Consider the following 22,709-nt stretch of genomic DNA (forward strand, 5'->3'; position numbering starts at 1 on the left):
ACTAGATAGACTATTTTTAGCTGGCCTACATTGGGGCTTTATATTAGGAGTGAGCAAAGAAAACTTGCAAAAACTGAACCAAAATGGAAGTTAACCAAATCCATTTTAGGTTTTAGAATATTTCCAAAAGAAAACTAGATAATCTAGTTTAGTTATGGTTTTTTTAAATTCAGAAGGCTGGTCGGTTAACTAAAACTAAATTACACACATATATTATTTTTCTAGTGTTTACTTTGAACTTTGTATAACTTTGGTTGATCCTTCAAAATTCTAGTGTGGGCCACTTTATTTCTATTATATAACTAGAGGATATTGGAGGTATTTGGATGGGGACATTTATGCAGGTACTATTTATTAGAATGCCAGCAGAAATCACGAAGGTAATTAGGATGTGTTAAGACTCCTACATCTAAAGATTACAAAGAGAATTCAAATGATAAGCTTGTAAGGGGTGAAAGGATTTAATTATCTAATTGGATTTAGTTCTAACATTTTAGTAATGGTTGGTCTTAGCTCAAGTAAACTCATCTCATACTTCACAGACTCTTATCTCAACTCACTTATTTGCATTTGCCTATTCATCTCAAGTTAGTGATATTTTGGAATATCACTTGTTGAAACAATCTTAGATCGGCAATATACAAGAAAATTAAAGGTTATATAGGTATTGGCAAATCAAACTAAAATGGCTCAAGCGTGCCCAGGCGCAAGGTGCACTGGCAAGGCCCCTAGCGCTCGAAGAACCCAAAGGTGCCACGATCTCAGAGGCACATAGGTGTGCCTCACGAAGGTCATTTGATGATGGGGAGGTTAGTTTCAAGCCCAATACAGTATGTAGCCTACCAGTTTGATATTCACACTCTTGGGTCCATAATTCTTAACATAATTTCAAAGTAGGTTAGGGCCTCGTTTCAATTTCAGTTCAATTTCTTGGTGTTGCCGCCACATTTCAATTTTAGGTTCCAAGTATCAATCAAATGTCCGATTGCCACTTGGAGGGTGGTGGAATATTTCTTGAGGAACAAGTCTCACATTGCCAATGCACAGAAAACTAAAATGCATCACAGTGTCGGCAAACCAAACTAAAATGGCTTGCATCATTTTGTTGGTGGGGAACCTAGTTTTAGGTCAAGTTCAGTTTATAGTTTCCCAATTTGATATTCATACTCTTGGGTCCATAATTCTCAGCAGGGTGTATATACGATTGCTTTACGTGCGCTTTTAGTGAAGTTAGAGGCTGGCTATGGCTACTCTTCCTGCAAGGCAACAAGGGTTAGAGAGCCGAGGGTATTCCTCTTGGCAATCCGATGGTTAAGTTGGTACAAGGTAGAAAGAAAAGAGACAGAAGACAGAGGAATTTAGAGCAAAGGGTTTAAAAGAATTTTTACCTGGGATGAAGTATATATATATATATATATATATATATATATATATATATATATATATATGACAAAAAATACAATAAAAAATAAACATGGGGAGGTTATGCCGCGGGTATCACTCGTTATCCCTCTTCTGCTGTAATTTCTATTGAAAATATCTAATTTTGTGAGTATTATTTGCTTATTAAGTTATTTTACTATCTTATTTTCTATAGGGTGTATAAATGGTTAACCCTTGAATAATAGTTAATTGAACCGTTGAAACTGGTTAACTAGTTAGCGGTTAACCAGTTAACGGTTATCCAATATAAATGGCTGGTTAAGGTTCAAAGAATTGAAAAACTGATTGTTACAGTTCTGTTTTAAAATTATGCTCATGGTTTGGCAGTTGGCACCCCTAGCATTTATGAAGACTCATGACTTATAACGGCCTGTGATCAATGCCGATAAAACTCAAAATGCATGCCAATCTTGAATTTCCGTGTTAATATCTTTTCTTATTTAATGATTCCTCATGCCAAGTTGTAGATCTCCGATTTTTTGGGAAAGAAAGGCCAACTATAGTGCAATATTTAGGGGAAAGAAGTGCTTTGAACCGTTTTAGTAGAAGCAGACATATTTCTAGCGACCCTTGAACAATCGATTTGCTTTAATATATTCAATTACTGGTGATGGTGTATTCCTTGGTCATGTTGGATTGTACAGTCTGTTTCTTGGAAGTAATGAGATGATCCTTGCAATTGATGATTTATTCTGGTTTTCACTGGGCTAATCATGTCCTCCCAATGTTGTGGTCTAGTACGCTTATCAAGTTACGACTTTATGTGAAATATTTATTGCTTGAAGTGGCTTGTTAAATCTGATTGATGATGTTTGAAACATGCAGTCAATATTGGGCAAATGAGGCTATCAGGGTTTGACTTCTAAGCGCAAGACAAGCCATGAAACAGATGACGTGAGCTGATGCATGTCATATTTATATATATATATATATATATATATATATATATATTGAGGAAATCTTTTATATATATATGTGACTGTTACTATATTACATTTTAGAGTTTTTTCTATAAAGTAGTGAAATTTTTATAAAGCAAAGCAGCACGCTTTTTTTTTTTAAATACCGTCATTTACAATTTTTTTTCACTTTTAATAATAAATAAATTCACAATGCAATAAATTTAAAGAATAGAGACTCAATAAACAGAACTCTCACTAGATTGTGGTTTTTAATATTTTAAAAAGGGCACCAGTCACCAGAGTTTCAACAACTTGTTTTTTCTGTTTTAAAACAGTATAAAAAAAAAAAAAACCTGTACAACAAAAATTTGCAGGACTAAACATTTGGATGAAGTTTCTAATTCTCAATAGATGTGAGATTTTGACAAAAACCAATCAAAAATAGAATGAATACCAGACACAAACAACCATTACTCAGATTCACTGTAAGGAAATGAAGAACAGGGATCGATTGAATTCAGAAATTTTAGAACAGACCCTAAAATGGGAAGAATTCTGAATACTACATTGTCAATCTCTCTCGTTAGGAGACCATTGCTCCTGACACTTGCGCCTTGCATCAACTGATACCGCATTCTACTTGGTATGGATTCACCTTGTCTTTCCTGATCGAACGCGTACAACAGGCAATGCACTTTGCCCAAAAAAAAACTAAACAGTGAAATCAGAGTAATAAAATGGAACCCTATCATGTATGATGGAAGTTGGCTGTGACATCAAAATCCCTAGTTATTACTGGGTAGGTTAACGACAATGGACTCTTAATAATAGAAACCAATGGCTGGCTGCACATTCTTGGCCCCCCACCCATCCTTTGATGCAGGAATAGACAACAGGAAAATGAAGCCAATACTAGACAATGACCAACACATCAAACATTCCATCACAGCAGAGATAAATAAAAACGAAGACGCAACTTTTGAGAAGATGCATTAACTTCCTGTCACGCACTTCTACCACAATGGCTTGCATGCATCCCTGGGACACATGTAAATAATCCATCTGCCAATAGCATGTACAGAAGATTTAACCTTCTAAATTGTATTAAAATTTGCAACACAAAAACAAGTAAACAAGGTAAAGCAACTGATTAATCATAAACAGATAGTGAATTATCGCAGATACCAATCTGTTATCCAGATATGTAAATTATATGTGGGCGCACACTTAACATGTACACGGTACTACATGCTCACAGTAATTAATAGATGATTAAAACAAGATGGTCAGAAAAAGCTCCAATCCATTCACTATGAAACATTTAGCCAGCGTATGACTGGGAAGCAGTGTAGTTTCCTTCAGATGAGATTGTGATGGTTTCAGCTTCAGCAAAGCTCCAAAAGCCTATCACATGTCTCGTCCACATTTGTCAATTCCACAAGAAGCAAAATCCATGCCAAAAATAAAGCGAACTGTCAAAGAAAAGGATATAGATTTTGTCAGTTACAATTTTCTCATAAATAAAGCACATCAAATTACTCTCTGGACTATTCTGTAATATGGGTGCTGGGCATAGCAGAGAGAGTACAACAAGGACCATGCATTGCCAGCGAAAATGCCATTTCCCTCCATTAGGAAATTATACATCCTACTGAATACCAAAGAAGGGTTATGTAAGACCAAAGTCAGTCAGGATTGTCCTAGCACAATTCATTCTTATTGTTAAAATGCTTAACTTTCAGCTATTACCAAGTGGAACACGGATTTCAACATTATAGTTAAATATCATTCTTAATCACCACAAGGTATGATGTGATTATTCACCAATAATTTGGTAGTTATTCAATGGTTTAAGATCCAGATGTCTACTTTTCAACAGATAACAGATGCCTATACAGGCACTTCCACCAAATGTTCATCAATACAATGCAAAATACAATGTATCTCATCTAAACGATCAGCACTCTATTCTTTATGGCACAAACCCAAGACCTTTCTTTTTGCCATATTCAAAAGGCATGTCCCGTATTCTTGATTCTTCTAATTCAGCATCAATTCATTTATCTTTTCCCATAATTGCTTATACTTCTGGCTGGAGAGCCAATAAAATGTAACAAATAAACAACCTGCAGAATAAGGTAAGTGTAAATGGGCTCAAATTCTTTTGACTTAGTCCAAGTCAGCCAAAAGGCTGAAAACCAGCCTTTTCAGCTTCCATAACAAGAGTTTGTTTAACTTGAATAGCTTACCATTTTCAAAAGCTCCCGAAAGTTCTACCACATTTTGATTTCAACAAAAAAAAAAAAAGGAAAAAAAGAGCTTGGTGGATGATATACCTGGTTTCTATGCCAACTATCACTCCAACTCGGATGCCTCTTCTGAATCAGACAAGGGTAAAAGAGTGCAGACTCCAAGCACATGTCCATTGAGGCACACATAATACTCGACACAATCTTCATAGGCACCCAACCTGCAGCTGGCACTCTGTGGTATCATTTTGGCTTGCAGCATGCTCCACAACTTTGCCTTGCAATAAGGGCACACCTCTGTTGGATGAAGCTGGGCCCTCCTTTTAATCAGCATCTTCCGAACCTTTGACATGGAGAATGACTTGAAAATTCCACGGAAAAAACCAACATCACCTTCTTCCCCCTGGTCAAGATGTTCACAAGGGTCAGAGACATACAAAACATCTGTTCTGCATTGTGGCAAAAGAAAGCTCTTCCCTGAAGTCCTAGAAAACCGAGTCCTATAAACAAAATGACCAGGTATATGAATGCTATTGAACAGGCCACCCTTGCTACATCCTGAGCAGTAAATAAGCAACTTTCCAAGTGCTCTCCAATTCCCATCAACACTGTGACTTCCACTAGATTGCAGGTCCAGCATCATTTTTGGAGCCCTTGCTCGCAAAACTCTTTCCATAGCACTCGCCAAATCATCAAACCATTTACATACACAGGACAAGGTGGCAACCAATTTAGGGTTCCAGTTCAGCTGTTGAAACACTAAAAAAATCACATCTTCGCTTAGATGCCCTTTTGTGCATTGACAGCTTGACGAGTGTATGCAACGATATTGCTTCGTTAAAATCATGGTCCCCACCTAGTATGAGAGAAAGAAACAAGGATACTAAGCTGTTGTTGCATATTTCTCTAAGGATCAACAGTCTACAATCACAGTTATGGCATTCCACATTTGCCAATCAAATTTCTCAACCAAACAATAGAGGTCCCATTTATAAGCCCTGTAGTAAAATTACTGTTGAATTATGAAATCAAATGGTTAAGAAGCCCACAACAAATATATATATATATATATATATATATATATAGAGAGAGAGAGAGAGAGAGAGAGAGAGAGAGAGAGAGAGAGAGAGAGAGAGTACACAAAGGTCCACAACTTTCTCAGAATCCAAGTAAAACAAGAAACATTTAAGGTTATTGTATCAATTACAAGTGAAATGGAAAACCTAAACCAGTTTTTATTTTGGTAAAACCTATATCCAATTCAAGGACAAATACATCCATTTAATAGGAAAAAAAACATAAAATAAAATAAAATAAAATAAAAAACTGAATAAAGTGAAACTTTGAAGCTGAAGATTTACCAACTAGTGCTCAGAATAGGAGAACAAGAAATGACAATGTTAAGAAAGGAGATAAACTGCCATACAATTTACAGTCATATAAGTTCAAAAGGTAAATCTGACGAATTCATAATGAAGAGGCTTAATGCCAAAATCATTTATTGAACAAGAAAACTTCCAATTTAACTAAAACAAATACCTGTATATGATATCCAAATAACATAATGCACCAAATAAGACCCAAACTAAAACATCTTATGAGGTAAAGTGATCATGACATGTTACTGGATCAAAATTCAAAACCTGGCAAACAAGACATTAGATGCTTTCAACTTTCAAGTCTTTAGGGCTGGCATTACATATGAAATGCATTGTCAATTACCACATGCAAGTCAAGCCAGTCATCACATATGTTCATTAAAGAAAGAGAGCAAGATTAACAAAATTAGAAAAATTTAAATTCAATGAGACTCTAATTCAATTAAACTTAGGCACACTGTTGTCATTTAACGATAATCAAAATAAATACATACGCAGATAGCAATATGGATAAAATAAAATTGCGGGATTTAGCATATAAGAATGCTATCTAAGGTTTTAGTCATAACAGCTTCCACTTATCCACTAATTCATTTTCTTTCGTAGTTTCCACTCTATTCCATAATAACTAATCTTAAATTTCATCCACCATTTTTTCAAAAGAAGCCTATTAAATACGTTAACAAGCCTATATGAATTGTTAATACATATTTGAGAGCCATATGCTGCAACATATTGGCTCAACTTCAATTTCAGTAGAATACCAGCTTATTACATTTCCCTGGAAATTCATGCTAATGGGATTTCTCACATTTCAAAATTCCCCCAACAGTTACAACCTTTTGAAGAGCTCAAACCCATTTAGCAGAGAACCGTAGTACTTAGGTTCTATAGTCATCTGCCATCAAACTTCAAAGATAAAAATAAGAGAAGCTGCCCCAATCCACAGCAGGAAAACTCAAAGAGACAAGATTGCTCTGCATTTGCAGCTGAACTTAAAAGCACTTTTCTAAAATAATGACACTGACATACTCACCTTTTAGGTAAAAAACTAGTAGCCATTCGTTTTTCCTTTTCTTTATTTGTTTTGAGGAACAGAAGAAAAAAAAAGGAAAGAAAAAAAGAAGGCAGCAGCTCCAAATAAAAGCAGCACTACTAGCGCCTAGTATCCATTCAAAGCATTGAAAGTTTCTCTAAATCCCAGCATCCAAGCAACCCAATCACAAAAACAGGTTTGGAAGATTTTTCACTGCATGTCAGTTACTGCCTAAAATTCAGATCCAACATCACCCCACTTATCAAACTTCAAGGCATTTTAACAAAACCCATTACAAATTTGATAGTCACTAAATCCAAAACAAACCCACATCAAGCATTCACTAGATTGCTTGAAATCAGCATTCAAAATGAAAATTCGACAAAACCCTAACACACATCAAAATCAACTGAAAAAACAAGAACAAATAAACTAATACTAGGCTGGATCGTAATTTCTTCGAAATGAAGACCCAATTTCTCACCTCAGAAAAGAAAAGTATCCTCTTCTCATGACGTCAAAAAACCTTAAAAAAAAAAAAAAGAAAATCTCTGCTTGAAAGAAAATGAAAACAGATTAGCATTTTATCAACTAAAAAAATCCAAAATAAAATTCAAAGATAAATACTTGCATGCAAAAAAATCAAAAGGTATAGACTTTTGCTTCCTCAGAAGGATATTTTCGTCCAAAAGGAAAAGATAATACGCTTCGGATGGATACAAAGAGAGCAAGCGCAGAGAGATGGGTGCTCGAGAAATTGCAGAGGAGGCCTCCGGTTCCATATTAAAGGAAAAAAGAGATTATAATAGTACTTGAACCGACGGAGTTACACAGCGTTTTTATTAAAAAAAAATATAAAGTTACAGCCTAGCTCATTCTTTAAAACAAGGACAAATTATATTAAGCCATGTCACCACCATGACAGCAAGGAGAATGAGGTGTCGCCTCTTGGAAGATGACTTGGTGTAGTTTGTATGATGTGTCAGGAAATTAATTTGGGGAGGTTATAGCGAAAATGACAATAAGGTGATTTAAGTGTAGCCGGCGAGTATGGTTTTGGTATTTAAAAATTTTGTGTCGGGACCTCGAAAGGGAAATGCCGATTGCCAAAGCAGTACACAGTCTAGAGAAAGATTCTAAACCCTAACGTTGTCCACGTGTCACTTGCATATTTTTTTGGGTTTCATCATTGGATTACTGTTCCTTATTTGGCATCCCCTCATTGGTAGTATCTTTCTTGTCCAACTTGTCTTAAGACCACCCTGACTAAACTCAAACATTCTCTCTCTCTCTCTCTCTCTCTCTCTCTATATATATATATATATTTTTTTTTTTTTTTTTTTTTGTTATAAGATAAGAGAAGTGGTAATTGAAAAATAAAAAATAAAAATATTTCGTGGAAACAAACAAATTTTCGTAACATATGATAGTTAATAATTAATATTGTTCAGCACAGTCAAACATATTAATATATTTTTTAATATTATAATATTTTTATATGTGGTATTAAATTTATTTTTATTCTTAAAATAATAAAACACTAAGAATGTGTTTAATTATTCTTGTTATATAAAAATATCTTTTTAAATATATTAATTAAAAATATTAAAAAATAATTTATAATTAAATTTAATAAATTTTAATCATAATAATATTAAAATAATAAAATTATTTTTTTTCAAATGACATTTAAAATAATATTTATTTCTTAAAAAATAATTTTGACTTCAAATACACACTAAATTAATCATCATTCCTATTCTAAATTGAAAAAGTAGTTAGCCAAGCTAGTAAAATCGATATTAATTTGAATTGCTTTCTCTTCTCTCTCTTCTTTTTCTCTCTCCATTTTTCTCTTAAAACAGCCTCTTTCTTGTTCTTGGTTTGAGGGGCTATCATAGTTATTCTTTAATTGGCAACAGCCCTTTTTTCTTCCCTTTTTTTGTATTTTCAATTCTCCTTATTTAATAAGAGTAGCTCTTTTTGATCCATGGGTTTTTTTTTCTTGAATTTAGTTGTTTTTTATTCCTCATGGAGATTTTGACCTATTTTGACTTTTATTTATGTCTTCTTAGGTAGATTTCTCAATTTAAAAGATTAGTTATTTTTATAAATTATTGAAAATTTTTGCCACAATCTACTTAATAGACGAGATAATTTTCAAGCAACCGAGTATCAAGGTGAGTTTTTATTATGCCACTAATTTGAGGATAATAGAAAATCCTTAGATTGATCTGCTCAAAGATGAACGCGATTTTCACTTATCTAAAAAATATATATATTTTTTTTTTTAAATCTTTGTAAGAGTGTCTCTTTTATTCTTCATCCTTTGTTGATGAGTACAGATGTAGGCATATTAATATATTTTATGAGTATTATTCATATTTGTACTCTGATTATTTGAATGAAAGCTTTCTATCTTGAAAAAAAATATATTAGATCATCACTTTTCAATATCAAGAAAAGAAAATGAACACATACAAATATAAATTAGATGAATGAATTTTTGCCATTAGAAAAGAAAGAAAGAAGAATAAGATCATCCAAAGAGGATAGAGGAACCCATTAGAGAGAGGACTTCTAGATCCATTTGTGAGTCCAGTCTATAATTTCTTTTCCCAAGGCTGAACTCTTTGTATTCAATTTTCAATGATCGGCTCAAAAGCATAAGAAGGTAGGTTTTTTTTTTTTTTTTTTTTATAATAATAAAAAGAATAGCAAGAGGGCTAAGCCTAAACTAGAGGGATCCGATTAAAGTTCACATTCAACATCAAAAATTTAAAGTTCACATTCAACATCAGCTTTTAATCCGATATTAAGGTTGGTTTAAATTAAACCTTCTCCAAAATATAATTGCTACGACCATTTAGACACTTTTCATTTTTCAATGAAGCTTTATTTCTTAGCTTTCTTGAGAAGCTGAGTGTCAGTAGCCCCAGCTTTTGTGCATTTAAGCCATCCTGTAGAGTTAAAACTGGCCTTCAGTTGAATATGGAACATCCAACTCTTATTTGTGTTAACATGCCAATACTACTGGTCTGTTGATTGAAATCCTTCATCCTCCTACTAAAAGGTTGATGTGTTATGCCACCCCATTTTGAGGGATGGGTGGATGCACCTACTAAATTGGGACATTCTATTCTCCTCCATTAGACTCATGTTACATGGTGTAGGATACACCAAGTGTTCACTATTTCCTCAAACCATTGTAAGGCTCATTAGAGGGAAGAGAACAATCATTTCAATGCCTTTTCTCTTGCTAAAGCCGGCACAGAACCCTGACAAACCGATGAAGCAAGAGGAGAGATCATTCAAAAACTAATATTGAAGAAAATATAATAGGGATTTTTATGTTTTGAAATGCTGTACACTTATAAGCAAAGATATTTTTATTGGCTGGTAGAGAGTTAGAGAATTGATAAAAGAGAATCTAATGGCAAAATGGCTATATATGGTATTTTAGATACATAGATTCCCTGATGTTATTAGGAAAATACAACCGGTATTTCATAATTGATATGCCTCCTGTAAACACATTGTGTGATAACGAATCAAAATAAACTAACACCAGCTTCAGTCACGAAGAAAAAGGTAATAAAAAAAAAAACAGGATTAGACATTGCATTGAATGATAAAAAGCAACATCCCCCAAATCATACAAGGATTAAAACCGGTTGTGTAGCTCTCTTTTCCTGATCAAACTACATTTTTTCTCATTCACAGATAGAAACAAATCACATCAAGTACAAAATAAAAGGGAGAAGATGCATACCCTCAAAGAAAACACGAGAAGCATGTCAAGATCAATACTCACAGGACTTCTTGTCAAACTTTACATCCAGGTTGTCTAATGTCAACAGAAGCAATCTACTTTTATCCTTCTGCAACTTCATAAACTTGTAAACTTGCACTTCTCTCCTTACAAGCTTAGGTTTATTTTCCCACCATTCCTTTGCAAAAACCAAAAGACTGTTAATGAAAGAACGTGCACTTCAAAGCATTTTCTTTTTCCTGTCTTATTTATTTTGACTTTAAAAAAAAAATATTTACTTTATTATTTTATTTTATTTTTTGCCTTCCAACTCATGATACAGTGTTTGAAGATGGTTTGCTATCTTGGAGCGAGATCACTGTTTCAAAAGCACCAACCAAGGCCTTAACCTTACTTTTCCTGGTTTCAACAAGTTTACTTGCTGTTTCTTCAATGACATTATTAAACAGACCCTGCGCATCTTTCTTGCCATGCACATCTTGATGTCTCAAAACAACCTTTTCTGAATCAGGCTTCTCAATGTTTGCGTGGCCTTCAGTTCCTCTCCTCTTGAAGCTTCTTTGGGCTTCAGCTTTGAGATTTCGGTTCTCCTCCAACATTCTTCCTCTCCTGAATTTGAGCCTCCTAGGACCATTATGATTAGTCTGAACATCAACCACCTTTCCCTCCTGAATTGTAATTTCACGGCTTGGTCATCCTTATCCTCAGAAGGAATTATCCCAACCTTCTGCTGCAATCCTTTGCATCCCCCTTCCAAAGTATCAGACTCTTCCATGTACTCCGTTTCATCACACTCAGAGAGAGGGTCATCTTCTGCTTCAGTTACAGCATACTCAGATTCCTGTTCATCTTCTTCGTTATGAGATGAGAACAAAGGAGATTCTGAGAGGACTGGAGACTTGGCTGACAAAAATGGAGGTGGAGATAATTCACCAGAATGATTTTCCTTATGATCAGACTCCAAACATTTGCATTCGGTTTCCATTTTGATGACATACAGGGTTTTCTCCTCGACCACATCATTGCTAAGTCCTTCAGTAGATTGGTCAGAATCAGCATTCTTAATCTTGGGATGCTCATTATTGGCCTTTCCAATCTTGTTCTGATTCTTCAGTGGAGGTGCGATTTCTGAGCCCCAATGCTTTCTTGCTTTTAGGTTTGAAACTTTACTGGGAGAAGGCTTTCGGGACAAGGAAGCTCTTGAGGATGCCTGTCCTTTCACAATTCCACCACTGGAAGTTTTAGGGGACAACAAAACTCTCGGAGACATCTGTAATCTGAGAGTAGGCTTGAGGGACAAGGAAGCTCTTGGGGATGCCAGTCCTCTTGCATTTCCACCGCTGGATATTTTAGGGGACAGCAAAGATCTTGGGGGTATCTGTTCTCTCTTTACAGCTATTTCAGATGTCACTGTCCTCCGCCCTATTTTAGTATCACTGTTTTCTCTGACATCTAATACTCTCGAAGAATCAGAAGAAGACAATTTCATCTCTGGAAAACTAGCATGTTTTGCAGACATGTTTTCTTCTTTAACTTTTGATGAAGCATGTTTCGAAGAGACCTCTAGCTTTTCAGAAGATGATGACATTTCCAGTTTCATTATTTTTGGGGATAAACGGGTTTTAGATTCAGATGAAGTTCTGAGCTCAACTGCTGTTGTCTTCTTCCTCTGCTGGGTTGATTTCTTACTCTTCTCAGCCCAATTTTCACTTGATACTGAACTTTGGCTGTCAACTGATTTTGTTAACACTTCCTTTGCCACCGTCTTCTTCCTGGCCAGAACTTCCCTCAACACTGGACTTTGCCTGTCAGCTGATTTCGTCAACAATACCCCTGATGATGCCTTCTTCTCATCCATAACTTCACTTGTTGCAGGAGTTTGTCTGTTGAGTGATTTTCTAGACATTTCCGTCTTTATGCTCTCTGGAGTATTTGGTGGAGTATAGTTACCAATTTTGTGCTTATCCTTTGACATGTTATTTCTCTGTGGCTGAAACTCTACAGAGCTTTGTTCATCAGGTGGTTTCTTTGCATTCCTTCTTAGAAATGGACGCCTTGCTTTCTCTTCAAATGCATGTTTCCTCCCATATTTACAGAAATCATGACAGGAACCTGTAGAAGCTCGGAGATAGTGAGGAAGGATATTCTCTCCGCTTCCTGAAGAAGTGGCCTTTCCTATCGAGTGCCTCCTTGAATTACTTGCATCTGACTCATTCGATTTGGGGGTCATTGGTAGACTGATGCTCTGCTCAGCTATTAATTAGGTGCAAAGTGAACAGAAACAATGAATGGAATACACAACCCTGAAAACCAAGCATAGCCATTTATGATGTTGATTTTGCATTATTTATACAACAAAATTCAGAAAACTAATGTTAACATTAATAAGAAAAGAATTCAACTAGATGTATCCTGGTCTATGGCAAGTTAAAAACAACTTCAAACTGGACCAAATTCTAATCCTCAGCATGGAATAAAAAATAAAATAAATTAAAAACAAAAAACAAAAAATCTCTTGAGATCAATATCAATTCATAAGCACCAGTGAGCGTTAATAATGTCATTAATACCGAATATGTTATCATGATTCTAATGAGATATGAAATTTTGTGATAATTTTACAAGGTTTGACTCTTTGAGATAGAATATAGCAAACCAGACACTCCCCAAATAATTCTATTTTCTGAACTTAAATATATTAAAACTCTAATAACAATTAGGATGTCTTGACTTCATGTTTTTGAGACCCTTAAAATCTGAAGCAAGTATGGGGAAAAGTTGGAAAGAGACAATAATGTTGTTGTAACCATTTGAAGGGTAAATGGAAGCATCATTTCTTTTTGGACTGGATCCGTTAAAAACCAAATAGCCAAGAACTGAGAAAACTTTAGCCAGAGATGAGTTAGCTATCCGTGACACAATGAATTGACAATAGGGAATCAATAAAGGCAATTAAACGGATAGTTAAGTGGAATCACATGAAAAATGTACTCACAGCCCAAAACAAATATCATGGTAATCCTATATAACAAAAAAACTTTAGTTTTTCATATAAATCCCTCATTGGCATAACTAGGAGCTGGTAATGTACCGAAACTCTGAAATGTCAAATCCAGAAATCTTAGCAAACCTAATAGATATTCTTGAACAAGCTGATTTAAACAAGCGAATAGCAAAGAGAAATTTATCTCAAAACAACATGCACTTCCAGTCACTTCTCACCATATGCATTAGCATAACGGCAATTAAGAGAATTTATCTAAACCCAACAGGGTTACAAAAATGAAACTCCAACAGCACAAAATCAACTCAGTTTAAGCTCTGAATCCACCACCAAGATCTTATAGAACTCCCAACCCAAATCATCAAATTAAAAACAGAGCAGAATCCAAATATGAGCAGCACTAATAAGAAAAAAAAGCCCATGTAGAAGCAAATTCAATTCACAAAAATCGAAAAAAAAGAATAAAACAAGCAGTTCACAAAAACCCATCATCAAAATCCCATTTTGAAGCTAACCCGTTTTTGGAAAACAAGAATCCACCTTACATTCGTGTCAAAACATAGCTTTAATAGAGAGAAATAATAGAAAGCTATCTGTTACCTTTGTTGTGCCAAAACTCCAACTGTGCTTTAGAAGAAAGCGAAGGAAACAAAAGGCAACTGAAATCTATGAAAACAGTTTTGCTTGACAACTTGAGAGATCGTGCAAGCAACCGTTTTTGAGTTCTCGGAGTTTGGTGCGCTATTACCTGCTAAATACGCGTTGGTTGCAAGTTTCCTTATATACATCTCGCCGACTTGATAGATAGAAAGAGAGAGAGAGACTATTTTTTTGGAGCCAAGTACCCACCAATCCAAGGGATGGATTAATAAGGAATGCAGTTGGCTAATTTAATTTGGCAAAAAATTGAAATTTCCTTCTATTAATAAAAATATAAATTGAATCACACATTTATTTTGATTATTATGTGAAAAATCTGATTTTTATTATTTTTTTGTTACACATGTTAATCAATAATTCAGTATTCATATGGTTGCCATATTAAATTATAAATTCAATCTGTAATATCATTTTCTTTTAAAAAATTATAATATCAACATCTGTTGTATGGATTGAAATCAAATCAACTCCATTATTAATGAGAAAAAGTTATTGTTTTTAACTACAAAAATGGACCAATAAATATTTTGCTTATTTGTTAAGAAATTTAATAATGCATTTATGATATTCATTGTTGATAGACAAAATATTCATGGTAAAAATTGATATATTGATTAAATATAAAATATTAGTAATATTGATGCACACATAAATAGTAATTATTAGGTGGTATAATTCTACTATACAATTACAATTTGAATAATATAAAAGTGAAGCAAGCCCTTTAAATATATCATTGTAGTTAGTCCTAATTAATTTTCTTAAGATGATATCATAGTTTTTTTAGTTAATATTTTAATCTTTCATGTATTTTATATTTGATATATTTGAATTTAAACGTGAAGAGTGTGTTAATATCTCATATTGATTAATTATTTTTTATTAAAATCTATATTGCCAATATAATTTTTAGATTATAAAATTCTTTTACTTTTAGTAATTAATAGATTTTTTTTTTATGAATTATAGGTTTTTTAATTGAGTTTCAATAAATATTTAAATTAGAAATTTTAGAATTTTAAAATGATTTCAATATTATTTATTTAGATTTTATTAATGATAGTTAATTTAAGAAAATAAAGAGTTTATTATTGCAACGATAAGTATACAAAGTACAAGGATGCTTGGCACGATCTTAATTACTATTAAAATGAGATTTGAGGACCATTAGATGATTTTGGATAACATCTTCTAATGACTTCGCATATTATATTATATTATATTATATTATATTATATTATATTGTTTGGTCGGTTACTAATAATATTATTTGACTTGGTTAATGATTCATCATTACTTCCTCCATGAGTTTACTTATTTGTTTATCAACCCAATCTCGGATTATGTCACTCATGTTATCAAGTGAATAACATAATCAAGTTAATATATATACATAATAACAAATATTTTTCATATATAAATTATTTTTTATAAAATAATTTAATTTTTCTTTGATCAGATAATATTTTTTATTGACCTACTTTTTTAGTGTTTCAAAATATTAGAAAATATAAAAAAATAATTTTTATAAAAATATTTTTCATAAAAACTTTATTTGTTTCACGAAAAATAACTTATATGTAGAAGAAAAATATTTTTTGAAAATAAATATTTTTCATGTAAATATTTTTTATTATTTAATTATAATGTTAAATAAATGGTATATATTTATATCATATATGTATAAGCACTTTCATATTTTAATAAAATTATTAAAATATTAAAAATGAAAAATAATTTAGTATTGCCTTTAATTAAAAAAAATATTTTTTATTAACTAAATTTTTAAGTATCTAAATACTAAAAAATGCTAAATATATTATAAAAAAATATATATTTTTTATAAAATAAACAGAACCTAAGTATTAAAAGAAAACGGGAAAAAAATTATATTGACAGTGAAGTCTTAAATTGGAATAAAACTATTTTATTTTTCATTTAATTTTTGTTAATATGATAAAATAAAATTCAAGATATGGAAAATGAAAGTTTATAGTCCTTTATATATTACAAAGGCTTGACATTATATCTTGGAAATTTCATACGAAGCTTCTTGAACTAGACTATTGAAAGTTTCTTTCTGAAGTTCTGTTCAAAATGTTGATGCCCATAAATGGACAACTAGTCCAATATTTAGGGAAGGTGACCTCTTGCAATGGAATAATTAACAATTGAATTCCCACTTCCGTAAATACACTGGTATTAAGGTTAAGTAACATTACTAAAGAATTAATTTTTGTATGTTCTTTTTAGGGTTTTCTTGTGGATCATTATGAAGACCAATTTTTCAAACTGAGGATAAATTCGTGGCACAAGGAAAGTTGGCCAATAGGGCATGAATTGATAGCATCAAATTAAGATTTCATGATGAAAGGTATCCAATGTGTTAATGATAATAATAATAATATTAGAATAATTAAACTTCAAATGAAAGTTCCAAATCTCTTTAAAGATTTTTGTTATATTAAAAAAAAAAATCTTATATTGTCTTTCTTGTTGGGTAGTTTAAGGATACTGTTCCTCAAAGGAAAAGGAAAATTTGTAGTGGTTTCTGCTTGGAATTTCACAAGGGTGGACAATTCACAATTGGCTTTTCCAAGATAAAGCCATTGGCTTCCATTGTGGGGAAAAAGTATGTTTCTTGAATCATTTCTAAGATGGGGAAGAGTAAAGAGAGAAGATGATTGCATCAATATATGGAAGCATGCCTAATGTCAAAGTTATGGGCCAAAATGAAGGAAGATGAGAGGAAAAAGACAATTGAGTAATAGGAGAAATCACCTTGGATTCTCTCTAACACACACTATCTCTCATGGCCCATGCTTCAAAATCTAGCATGTTCTTTAGCTTTCATCATGTTGAGGAAAGTCATCACACCCCTTTAAAAGGAGAGATGGACCACAAGAAACACAAGACTTCTTCTTATGTTTATTTTTCAGGGTTGGTTTGCACGTGTGTTCATTTGTGAGTGTGTGAGAATGAAATTTCAATATAGTTGGTGGCTTAGTTGGGAAGGTGACCCAGGACCCTCCAACTTCCAACCAAATTTGTAGGTATATATAATATTGTTTAGGGCTATCAATCAATCAATGTTTCATTCTATTTTAGATTTCTGATTTTTTCTAATGGAACAAGTCCATTAGTTGATCCATAAGAAGAGATGTTTTCTTCACCAAACAAGGACTAATATGAGAAATGGTCCAAAAGTTTCTGCTTCTTGCTTTGAATTTTCTCTTTCTTATAACTTTAATCTCTTATATTATAAAATAGATATTCAACTATTAATTTGTTAATTATAATTTAAAAACAACATAATTAATAAATATTCGATTACTGGGCCACTAACCACAGCTCAAAATAAATTGAAAGTCATGTGGTTGAATAGAGTTTTAGAGTGACCTAAGGGCACATGTCTTGGGATGCCTTTAAGAAGCCAATGGCCAAGGCTGTCCATTTAGTGATCACTGATCAGATAAGGACAAAAGCACAAGCACCCTAAGTATACAGGTTTATGTATAGGAAAATAGCAGGATGCTGCTCTTTTTATGAGGGATTTGCATATGATCAAGATCAACAGATGAACTGTGTTTTGGCAAGAATCTGGATACTGTCTTCACAATTTCTCTTTCATTTGGCAGGTGTAATGGGGTAGAGAACATCATACCAGCTAAGCATTGCATGCTTTTCTTGCCACCTATAGAGTAAAATAGAAAAATAGAAAATTAGAAACTTCAGGCCTTACCAAAGATACCCCATTTGAGGTCCTCCAGCCTGTAACTACTTTTTTTCTTTGCTTTGTTTGTAAGTTAAAGCTGTTGGAAATCAAGAGAACCTGCTTTAAAGAATCTCCTTTTACTAGCAATTCACTCGAAGAAGAAATCAATTTTCGGCTTTATCTTTTAACTTATGGGTATCATCACATCTGAACATATAACACTTGTTGGCAGCGAAATTCAAAGCTATACGCTTTTTCTATTCAAATATGAACGTAGAATACAATGATGATCCATCAAACTATTGACATAAAAGTATTTGTAAGTTTAGGTTGGTGAAACTTTTGTGGCTAAATTTATCTGTCATGCTGCTCTTTTCCTCCCCGAGACTGTCTTCTTCACAGCTCCCACTGAGACTAAAAATTGATCGAGGGAGGATAAGGTCTTCATGTCATCAGGTGGGAAGTAACTGGCAGCCTTTCCCATAAGTGATGTGAATAGAAGAGAAAGTGAAGGCCAGGTAAATTCACGCTCACCCAAAAGGTCATCTAGGAAAGCAAATGCGGCTAAGAAATCAGACCTGCCTGCATTTATTGGAGCAGCAAAATGAGCAGGGATGATTCTCTTGAATCTCCAGTCCCGGGCAATTCTATCAATCCAATCCCTGACCTGAAGTTTTAACAAGAACAAAGGTTGGCATAGTTTAGAAGAATGTTAACCATACTGAAATTTAGTTCATTTGCATACTATATAGTATGCAAAGACAAAAAATTCAAATAAAATTCACCACATTCCTTTGGTTTGATCAGTTACAACTCATAGCATATCATCTCAAGACAGAGTTGGCAGCATGGTCATTTTCTGGCTGTTATAATCATCAAAACCATATAGACCCATTAAAAGGAATTTTGCATCAGAATCATTTCTTTACCTTTTCAGGAACCTTGCTGAAGACTAGAGTCTTCACAATAGGGGATACAATCAATTTTTGTGACATTTGAGCAAAACTAGCATTAGGTTCCAACAGGTTGGATGGTCCAAGAAACAATATCTGGAGAACCATTCTTTCCCACCCTGCACCAAAGACTATTTCTTCAATTTTTTCATAAAAAAGCATGTTAACTCTATTGCACCAAAAGCACACTCAATTCTACTATTGGACCTGGGACTAAAGAACTGACCTTTTTGACGGTTCATCTGATTGTCAACAACTGGTTCCTGAGGAACCTCCTTTCCTTTACTCAGAAGTTTTACAGCCAAGCCATTCTTTGCTGATGCTAACAAGGATTCCTTGCCAATACATTTAGGTGGCTGTCTTGGGACAAAAATTACAGCATCTGTTACCAACAGTGTTCTTGAACGCTTATGATAGAAAGCTACCTCTACATATGGTCCAATTCCTGAAACAATCCACAAGTAAATTTGTTTGTAATATTATTCATCCAAATGAAGTTTGATTTAGCGTGCAATTAATTCACATTACCAACTTCTGGTGAGCTTAAAACTTTTTGTTCGATCTCATCAGCCCATGGGGTAGACAAATCTTCATCTGTTAAGGTTTTGGCACGAAAAATCCCAAAAAATTCAAGTGGCAAATTCAATGGCCAACTCCATTGCCTTGGTGCCACCCATATTTGGGCCCGTGGAAATTTTCTTGAAAATGGGCCAACAAAAATTTTATGCTCATAAGCAAATGTAGGCAGGACAATGTATTCTACTGGAGCCTCCAACTCCTTCACAAGCTGGAAAGAAAGCCCTCTTGTTAGAGGCACCCAAGTTTGCAGAAGTGCAGACCATGCAGAATTAATTAGAGATGGAGAACTAATGTTAATAGAAAGGACTAAACACTGTGAAGAAAATTCTGTTACCAAAGGAATTTGGTAACCACAGAATATCAACTTCTATGAATACTGGATGGTGTTTCTCCAGGTCACTCTTAGGCAACTAACACTTTAGGGGCTATTGGATGTCCATTTCTTAGTTTCTGGCCATTAAGAGGGGAAAAAAATAGGTTATATTCCTATTAAAAGCAGGTACTTTCATATTTTTGACTACATAATGCCTAAAAAAGTAATTCTTTTCAAGAACTAAAATCCTGCTGTGTTAATTCATCTAAGCAATATGGTCAGAATCAGATCTCCTTCTAAAAGTTCTGCATGTATGGATGCAGAGCCAATAGACAATAATGATCTTTATGCACACTGCCTATAGTTAACATTTCCTGCCATAAAGTTTCAAACACGAGAGACAGAATAAGAAGAAAAACTACACAGAAGGCTTTTGGTTTGCCTTTTATCTGTCTGAAAAGTGGTGTTTTGGTTTCTAAGCAGTGATCTTGAGTTGTCCTTAAAAGGCTCATCTGTATAAGCTCATAGGAGGTGCTAGCCAAATGTAGTAACTAACCATTAAAAATACAAAGATATAATAACCAGAAATTCAGAAGTATGTTTGAAACCTTGAATCGTTATTCAATGCTGAATTACGAAATTAAAAAGAAGAGATAAGGTATAAAAGATGCATTTCACATGTGGAAATAAACTCAAAATTCATATGTGCACAAATTCCAAATAATAGTGCTAAGTTGACTATTTAGTATCCTTGTTAAAGGCTAAAATCAGAAAACAGGAGAGAACCTGAATACACTCGTTGGTTGGAGCAATAGGTGCATGGACCCATAATCCTCCAGATTTGAGTTTGATGACTGTCATTCGAATGTTTGTTGACACACTGCTGAAGCCTAATGCTTGCTCTTGTTCGAATAGCCATATGGAACCTTTCACAGCCTACAAGGTACATTAACAGAATAAAAAGAAAAAGAAAAAAAAAACTTTATCAAATGAAATAAATAAAAATTATGTCCTTAACATTAATTTTTCTCATCCAGTCAAATTGGACTCTTTCCTTTCTTACAGAGTCAATAACAGGTTGACAACACATTCAATCATGTAGAAGTTGGAAAAAAATTTTTTTTTCCACATATAAGTCCTATCTTTTAGGCCAACTTCTTGGGTATAGTTCGTATTTGTATATCCCATAGATGTCTAGTACACAGCTGTTCTGCAATCTAGATTGAATAAGCCAAAATGTCATTTATTGCCAGTTCAAAGACAACTTGAAACTTTAGATGATAACATAAAGCTCCTGTGTCAATTGAGAACCCCAGCTCAGAAAGGAAAGGAAGTGCTTGCAAAGAGCATTTTGCTTCTTTCTCATTCTTCCAAGGGTATGTGAAATACAATAATTTGTAAGTTTGAGCCAATGGCATACAAATACATAGCATCCCAGAATTATAATATGGAAAAGGCTGGAAAAAGCTTTCTTCAGAAAAGGAACAAATTAAAACTATTAGCTAAGAGACTTCAAAAATAAAAAGTGCTTCTTCCCATCCATTCTCCTTCTCCTTCCCCTTCCCCTTTCCCTCCAAAAATCAATCATACAAACTACAAAATTATTCTCTATCTGCCCGATTCAAGCCATATATTTAAAATATTTTATGGCTTAATATAAGAGAAAAAATGACAGCGGCTGAATTACAGACAAAAGAAATATACCAGAATGTTGGTTCACAGACAAAACACATTGTAACAACAGCAATACGTGCAAAATTAGTGTCAGCTCATCTACCTCAAATTGAAACATACCAAGTAGCATATGGGGGAAATAATGAATAGAAAGACAGATTAATGCACTAATAAAGAATGCAGTCACAATATTTTCTCTCTAATTATGTAAATTTCAATGAGATGGCGATTAGAACTACAAGAGAGTGGAAGCAATTAAAACTTTAAGATAAAATAAAGATACCGACCTCAGTCCTTATGGTACTTCTATTGAGGAAAGGACCAAGAGGAAAAGGAAACCCTGTAAAGTTAAAATAAAACCTGCCGCGACTGGTGCTGGTGGTGCTAGTTTTGGAGGGGGTACTAATTGCTGCAGCAACCACCAAACTAACGTTATCTCTTATTTTATTTCTGTGTTTAAATGGTAAAGAAAAACCCTTCAAGGAACCGCCGGGAAAACTGGAATTTGGTTCTTTTAAGGAGATCGGATTCTGCAAGATTGTGGATTTTGGAGAAGAAATGGTGATCCCTGCCACCATGTTTTGAAACTGCTCTTGTTTTTACAATATACCAGGAAGTTCAAAGTGAGTGGGGCGAGCATGAAGTTAACAGAATCTATAGTTGCATCTTTCGGGGCTGTGTTTGTGACACGTGGAGTTCGGTTTGTGTTGGATTTTCCTATGGACTTTTTAGATTGGTTAATACGAATGCCTTTGAACTTTCTCTAACCATGAATTACAAATTCAATTTCTTGACCACTGAATCAGACCAGAAAAAAAAAAAAAAATTGAACCTTAAGTCGGGTTCAGAGGTTGTTATTAGATTGGCTAAGTTCAAAAAGAATGAAATTAATCCATTGGTTCACACATATGAAGATAGAATCGCCGGAGCTTGTTGGACTAATGCACTCGCTAATCAATAAGCTGATCCAAAATGTCCTTTGCTGTTTCTGTTTCCTAACTAGGTTTGCAAGTACAAGTCGCAATATCAT

At 33.8% G+C, this 22,709-nt stretch overlaps 3 protein-coding genes across 8 annotated transcripts; all 3 read right to left on the reverse strand.

The window, feature by feature from the left end:
• Nucleotides 1-3,474: 3,474 nt before the first annotated feature.
• On the reverse strand, nucleotides 3,475-7,809 carry LOC110663507 (EID1-like F-box protein 2). Of its 6 annotated transcripts, none has more exons than XM_058153458.1 (4): nucleotides 7,637-7,807; nucleotides 7,494-7,560; nucleotides 4,682-5,450; nucleotides 3,475-3,817 (listed from the first exon to the last, which is right to left on the reverse strand). In XM_058153458.1, the coding sequence occupies exon 3, from the start codon at nucleotides 5,439-5,441 to the stop codon at nucleotides 4,701-4,703; it is 741 nt and encodes a 246-aa protein (XP_058009441.1). In that variant the 5' UTR covers nucleotides 5,442-5,450; nucleotides 7,494-7,560; nucleotides 7,637-7,807; the 3' UTR covers nucleotides 3,475-3,817; nucleotides 4,682-4,700. The 6 variants fall into 6 exon arrangements, with proteins under 6 accessions (XP_058009441.1, XP_058009442.1, XP_021678533.2 ...); XM_058153459.1 differs by having other exon boundaries at nucleotides 4,682-5,592; XM_021822841.2 differs by having other exon boundaries at nucleotides 4,682-5,592; nucleotides 7,494-7,807.
• A 2,799-nt stretch (nucleotides 7,810-10,608) lies between these two features.
• LOC131183197 (uncharacterized) lies at nucleotides 10,609-14,602 on the reverse strand. The gene is made up of 2 exons (XM_058153461.1): nucleotides 14,386-14,602; nucleotides 10,609-13,084 (listed from the first exon to the last, which is right to left on the reverse strand). Exon 2 carries the CDS (start codon nucleotides 13,009-13,011, stop codon nucleotides 11,269-11,271), a length of 1,743 nt encoding a protein of 580 aa, XP_058009444.1. The 5' UTR covers nucleotides 13,012-13,084; nucleotides 14,386-14,602; the 3' UTR covers nucleotides 10,609-11,268.
• A 3,705-nt stretch (nucleotides 14,603-18,307) lies between these two features.
• Nucleotides 18,308-22,628, reverse strand: LOC110663550 (uncharacterized). The gene is made up of 6 exons (XM_058153462.1): nucleotides 21,967-22,628; nucleotides 20,792-20,941; nucleotides 19,642-19,900; nucleotides 19,340-19,558; nucleotides 19,090-19,232; nucleotides 18,308-18,827 (listed from the first exon to the last, which is right to left on the reverse strand). Exons 1-6 carry the CDS (start codon nucleotides 22,255-22,257, stop codon nucleotides 18,522-18,524), a joined length of 1,368 nt encoding a protein of 455 aa, XP_058009445.1. The 5' UTR covers nucleotides 22,258-22,628; the 3' UTR covers nucleotides 18,308-18,521.
• Between the last annotated feature and the right edge of the window lie 81 nt (nucleotides 22,629-22,709).

This window comes from Hevea brasiliensis, chromosome 9 (assembly GCF_030052815.1).
Source record: "Hevea brasiliensis isolate MT/VB/25A 57/8 chromosome 9, ASM3005281v1, whole genome shotgun sequence".
In the NCBI taxonomy this organism is placed as follows: Eukaryota; Viridiplantae; Streptophyta; class Magnoliopsida; order Malpighiales; family Euphorbiaceae; genus Hevea; species Hevea brasiliensis.

Coding starts and splice junctions, on each gene's coding strand:
- LOC131183197 (XM_058153461.1), bottom strand. CDS start 13,011: ATGACCCCCAAATCGAATGAGTCAGATGCAAGTAATTCAAGGAGGCAC.
- LOC110663507 (XM_058153458.1), bottom strand. CDS start 5,441: ATGATTTTAACGAAGCAATATCGTTGCATACACTCGTCAAGCTGTCAA.
- LOC110663550 (XM_058153462.1), bottom strand. CDS start 22,257: ATGGTGGCAGGGATCACCATTTCTTCTCCAAAATCCACAATCTTGCAG. Junction 20,942..21,966: donor GAAGTACCATAAGGACTGAG/GTCGGTATCTTT, acceptor TGTACCTTGTAG/GCTGTGAAAGGTTCCATATG. Junction 19,233..19,339: donor TCAGATGAACCGTCAAAAAG/GTCAGTTCTTTA, acceptor TCTTTGGTGCAG/GGTGGGAAAGAATGGTTCTC.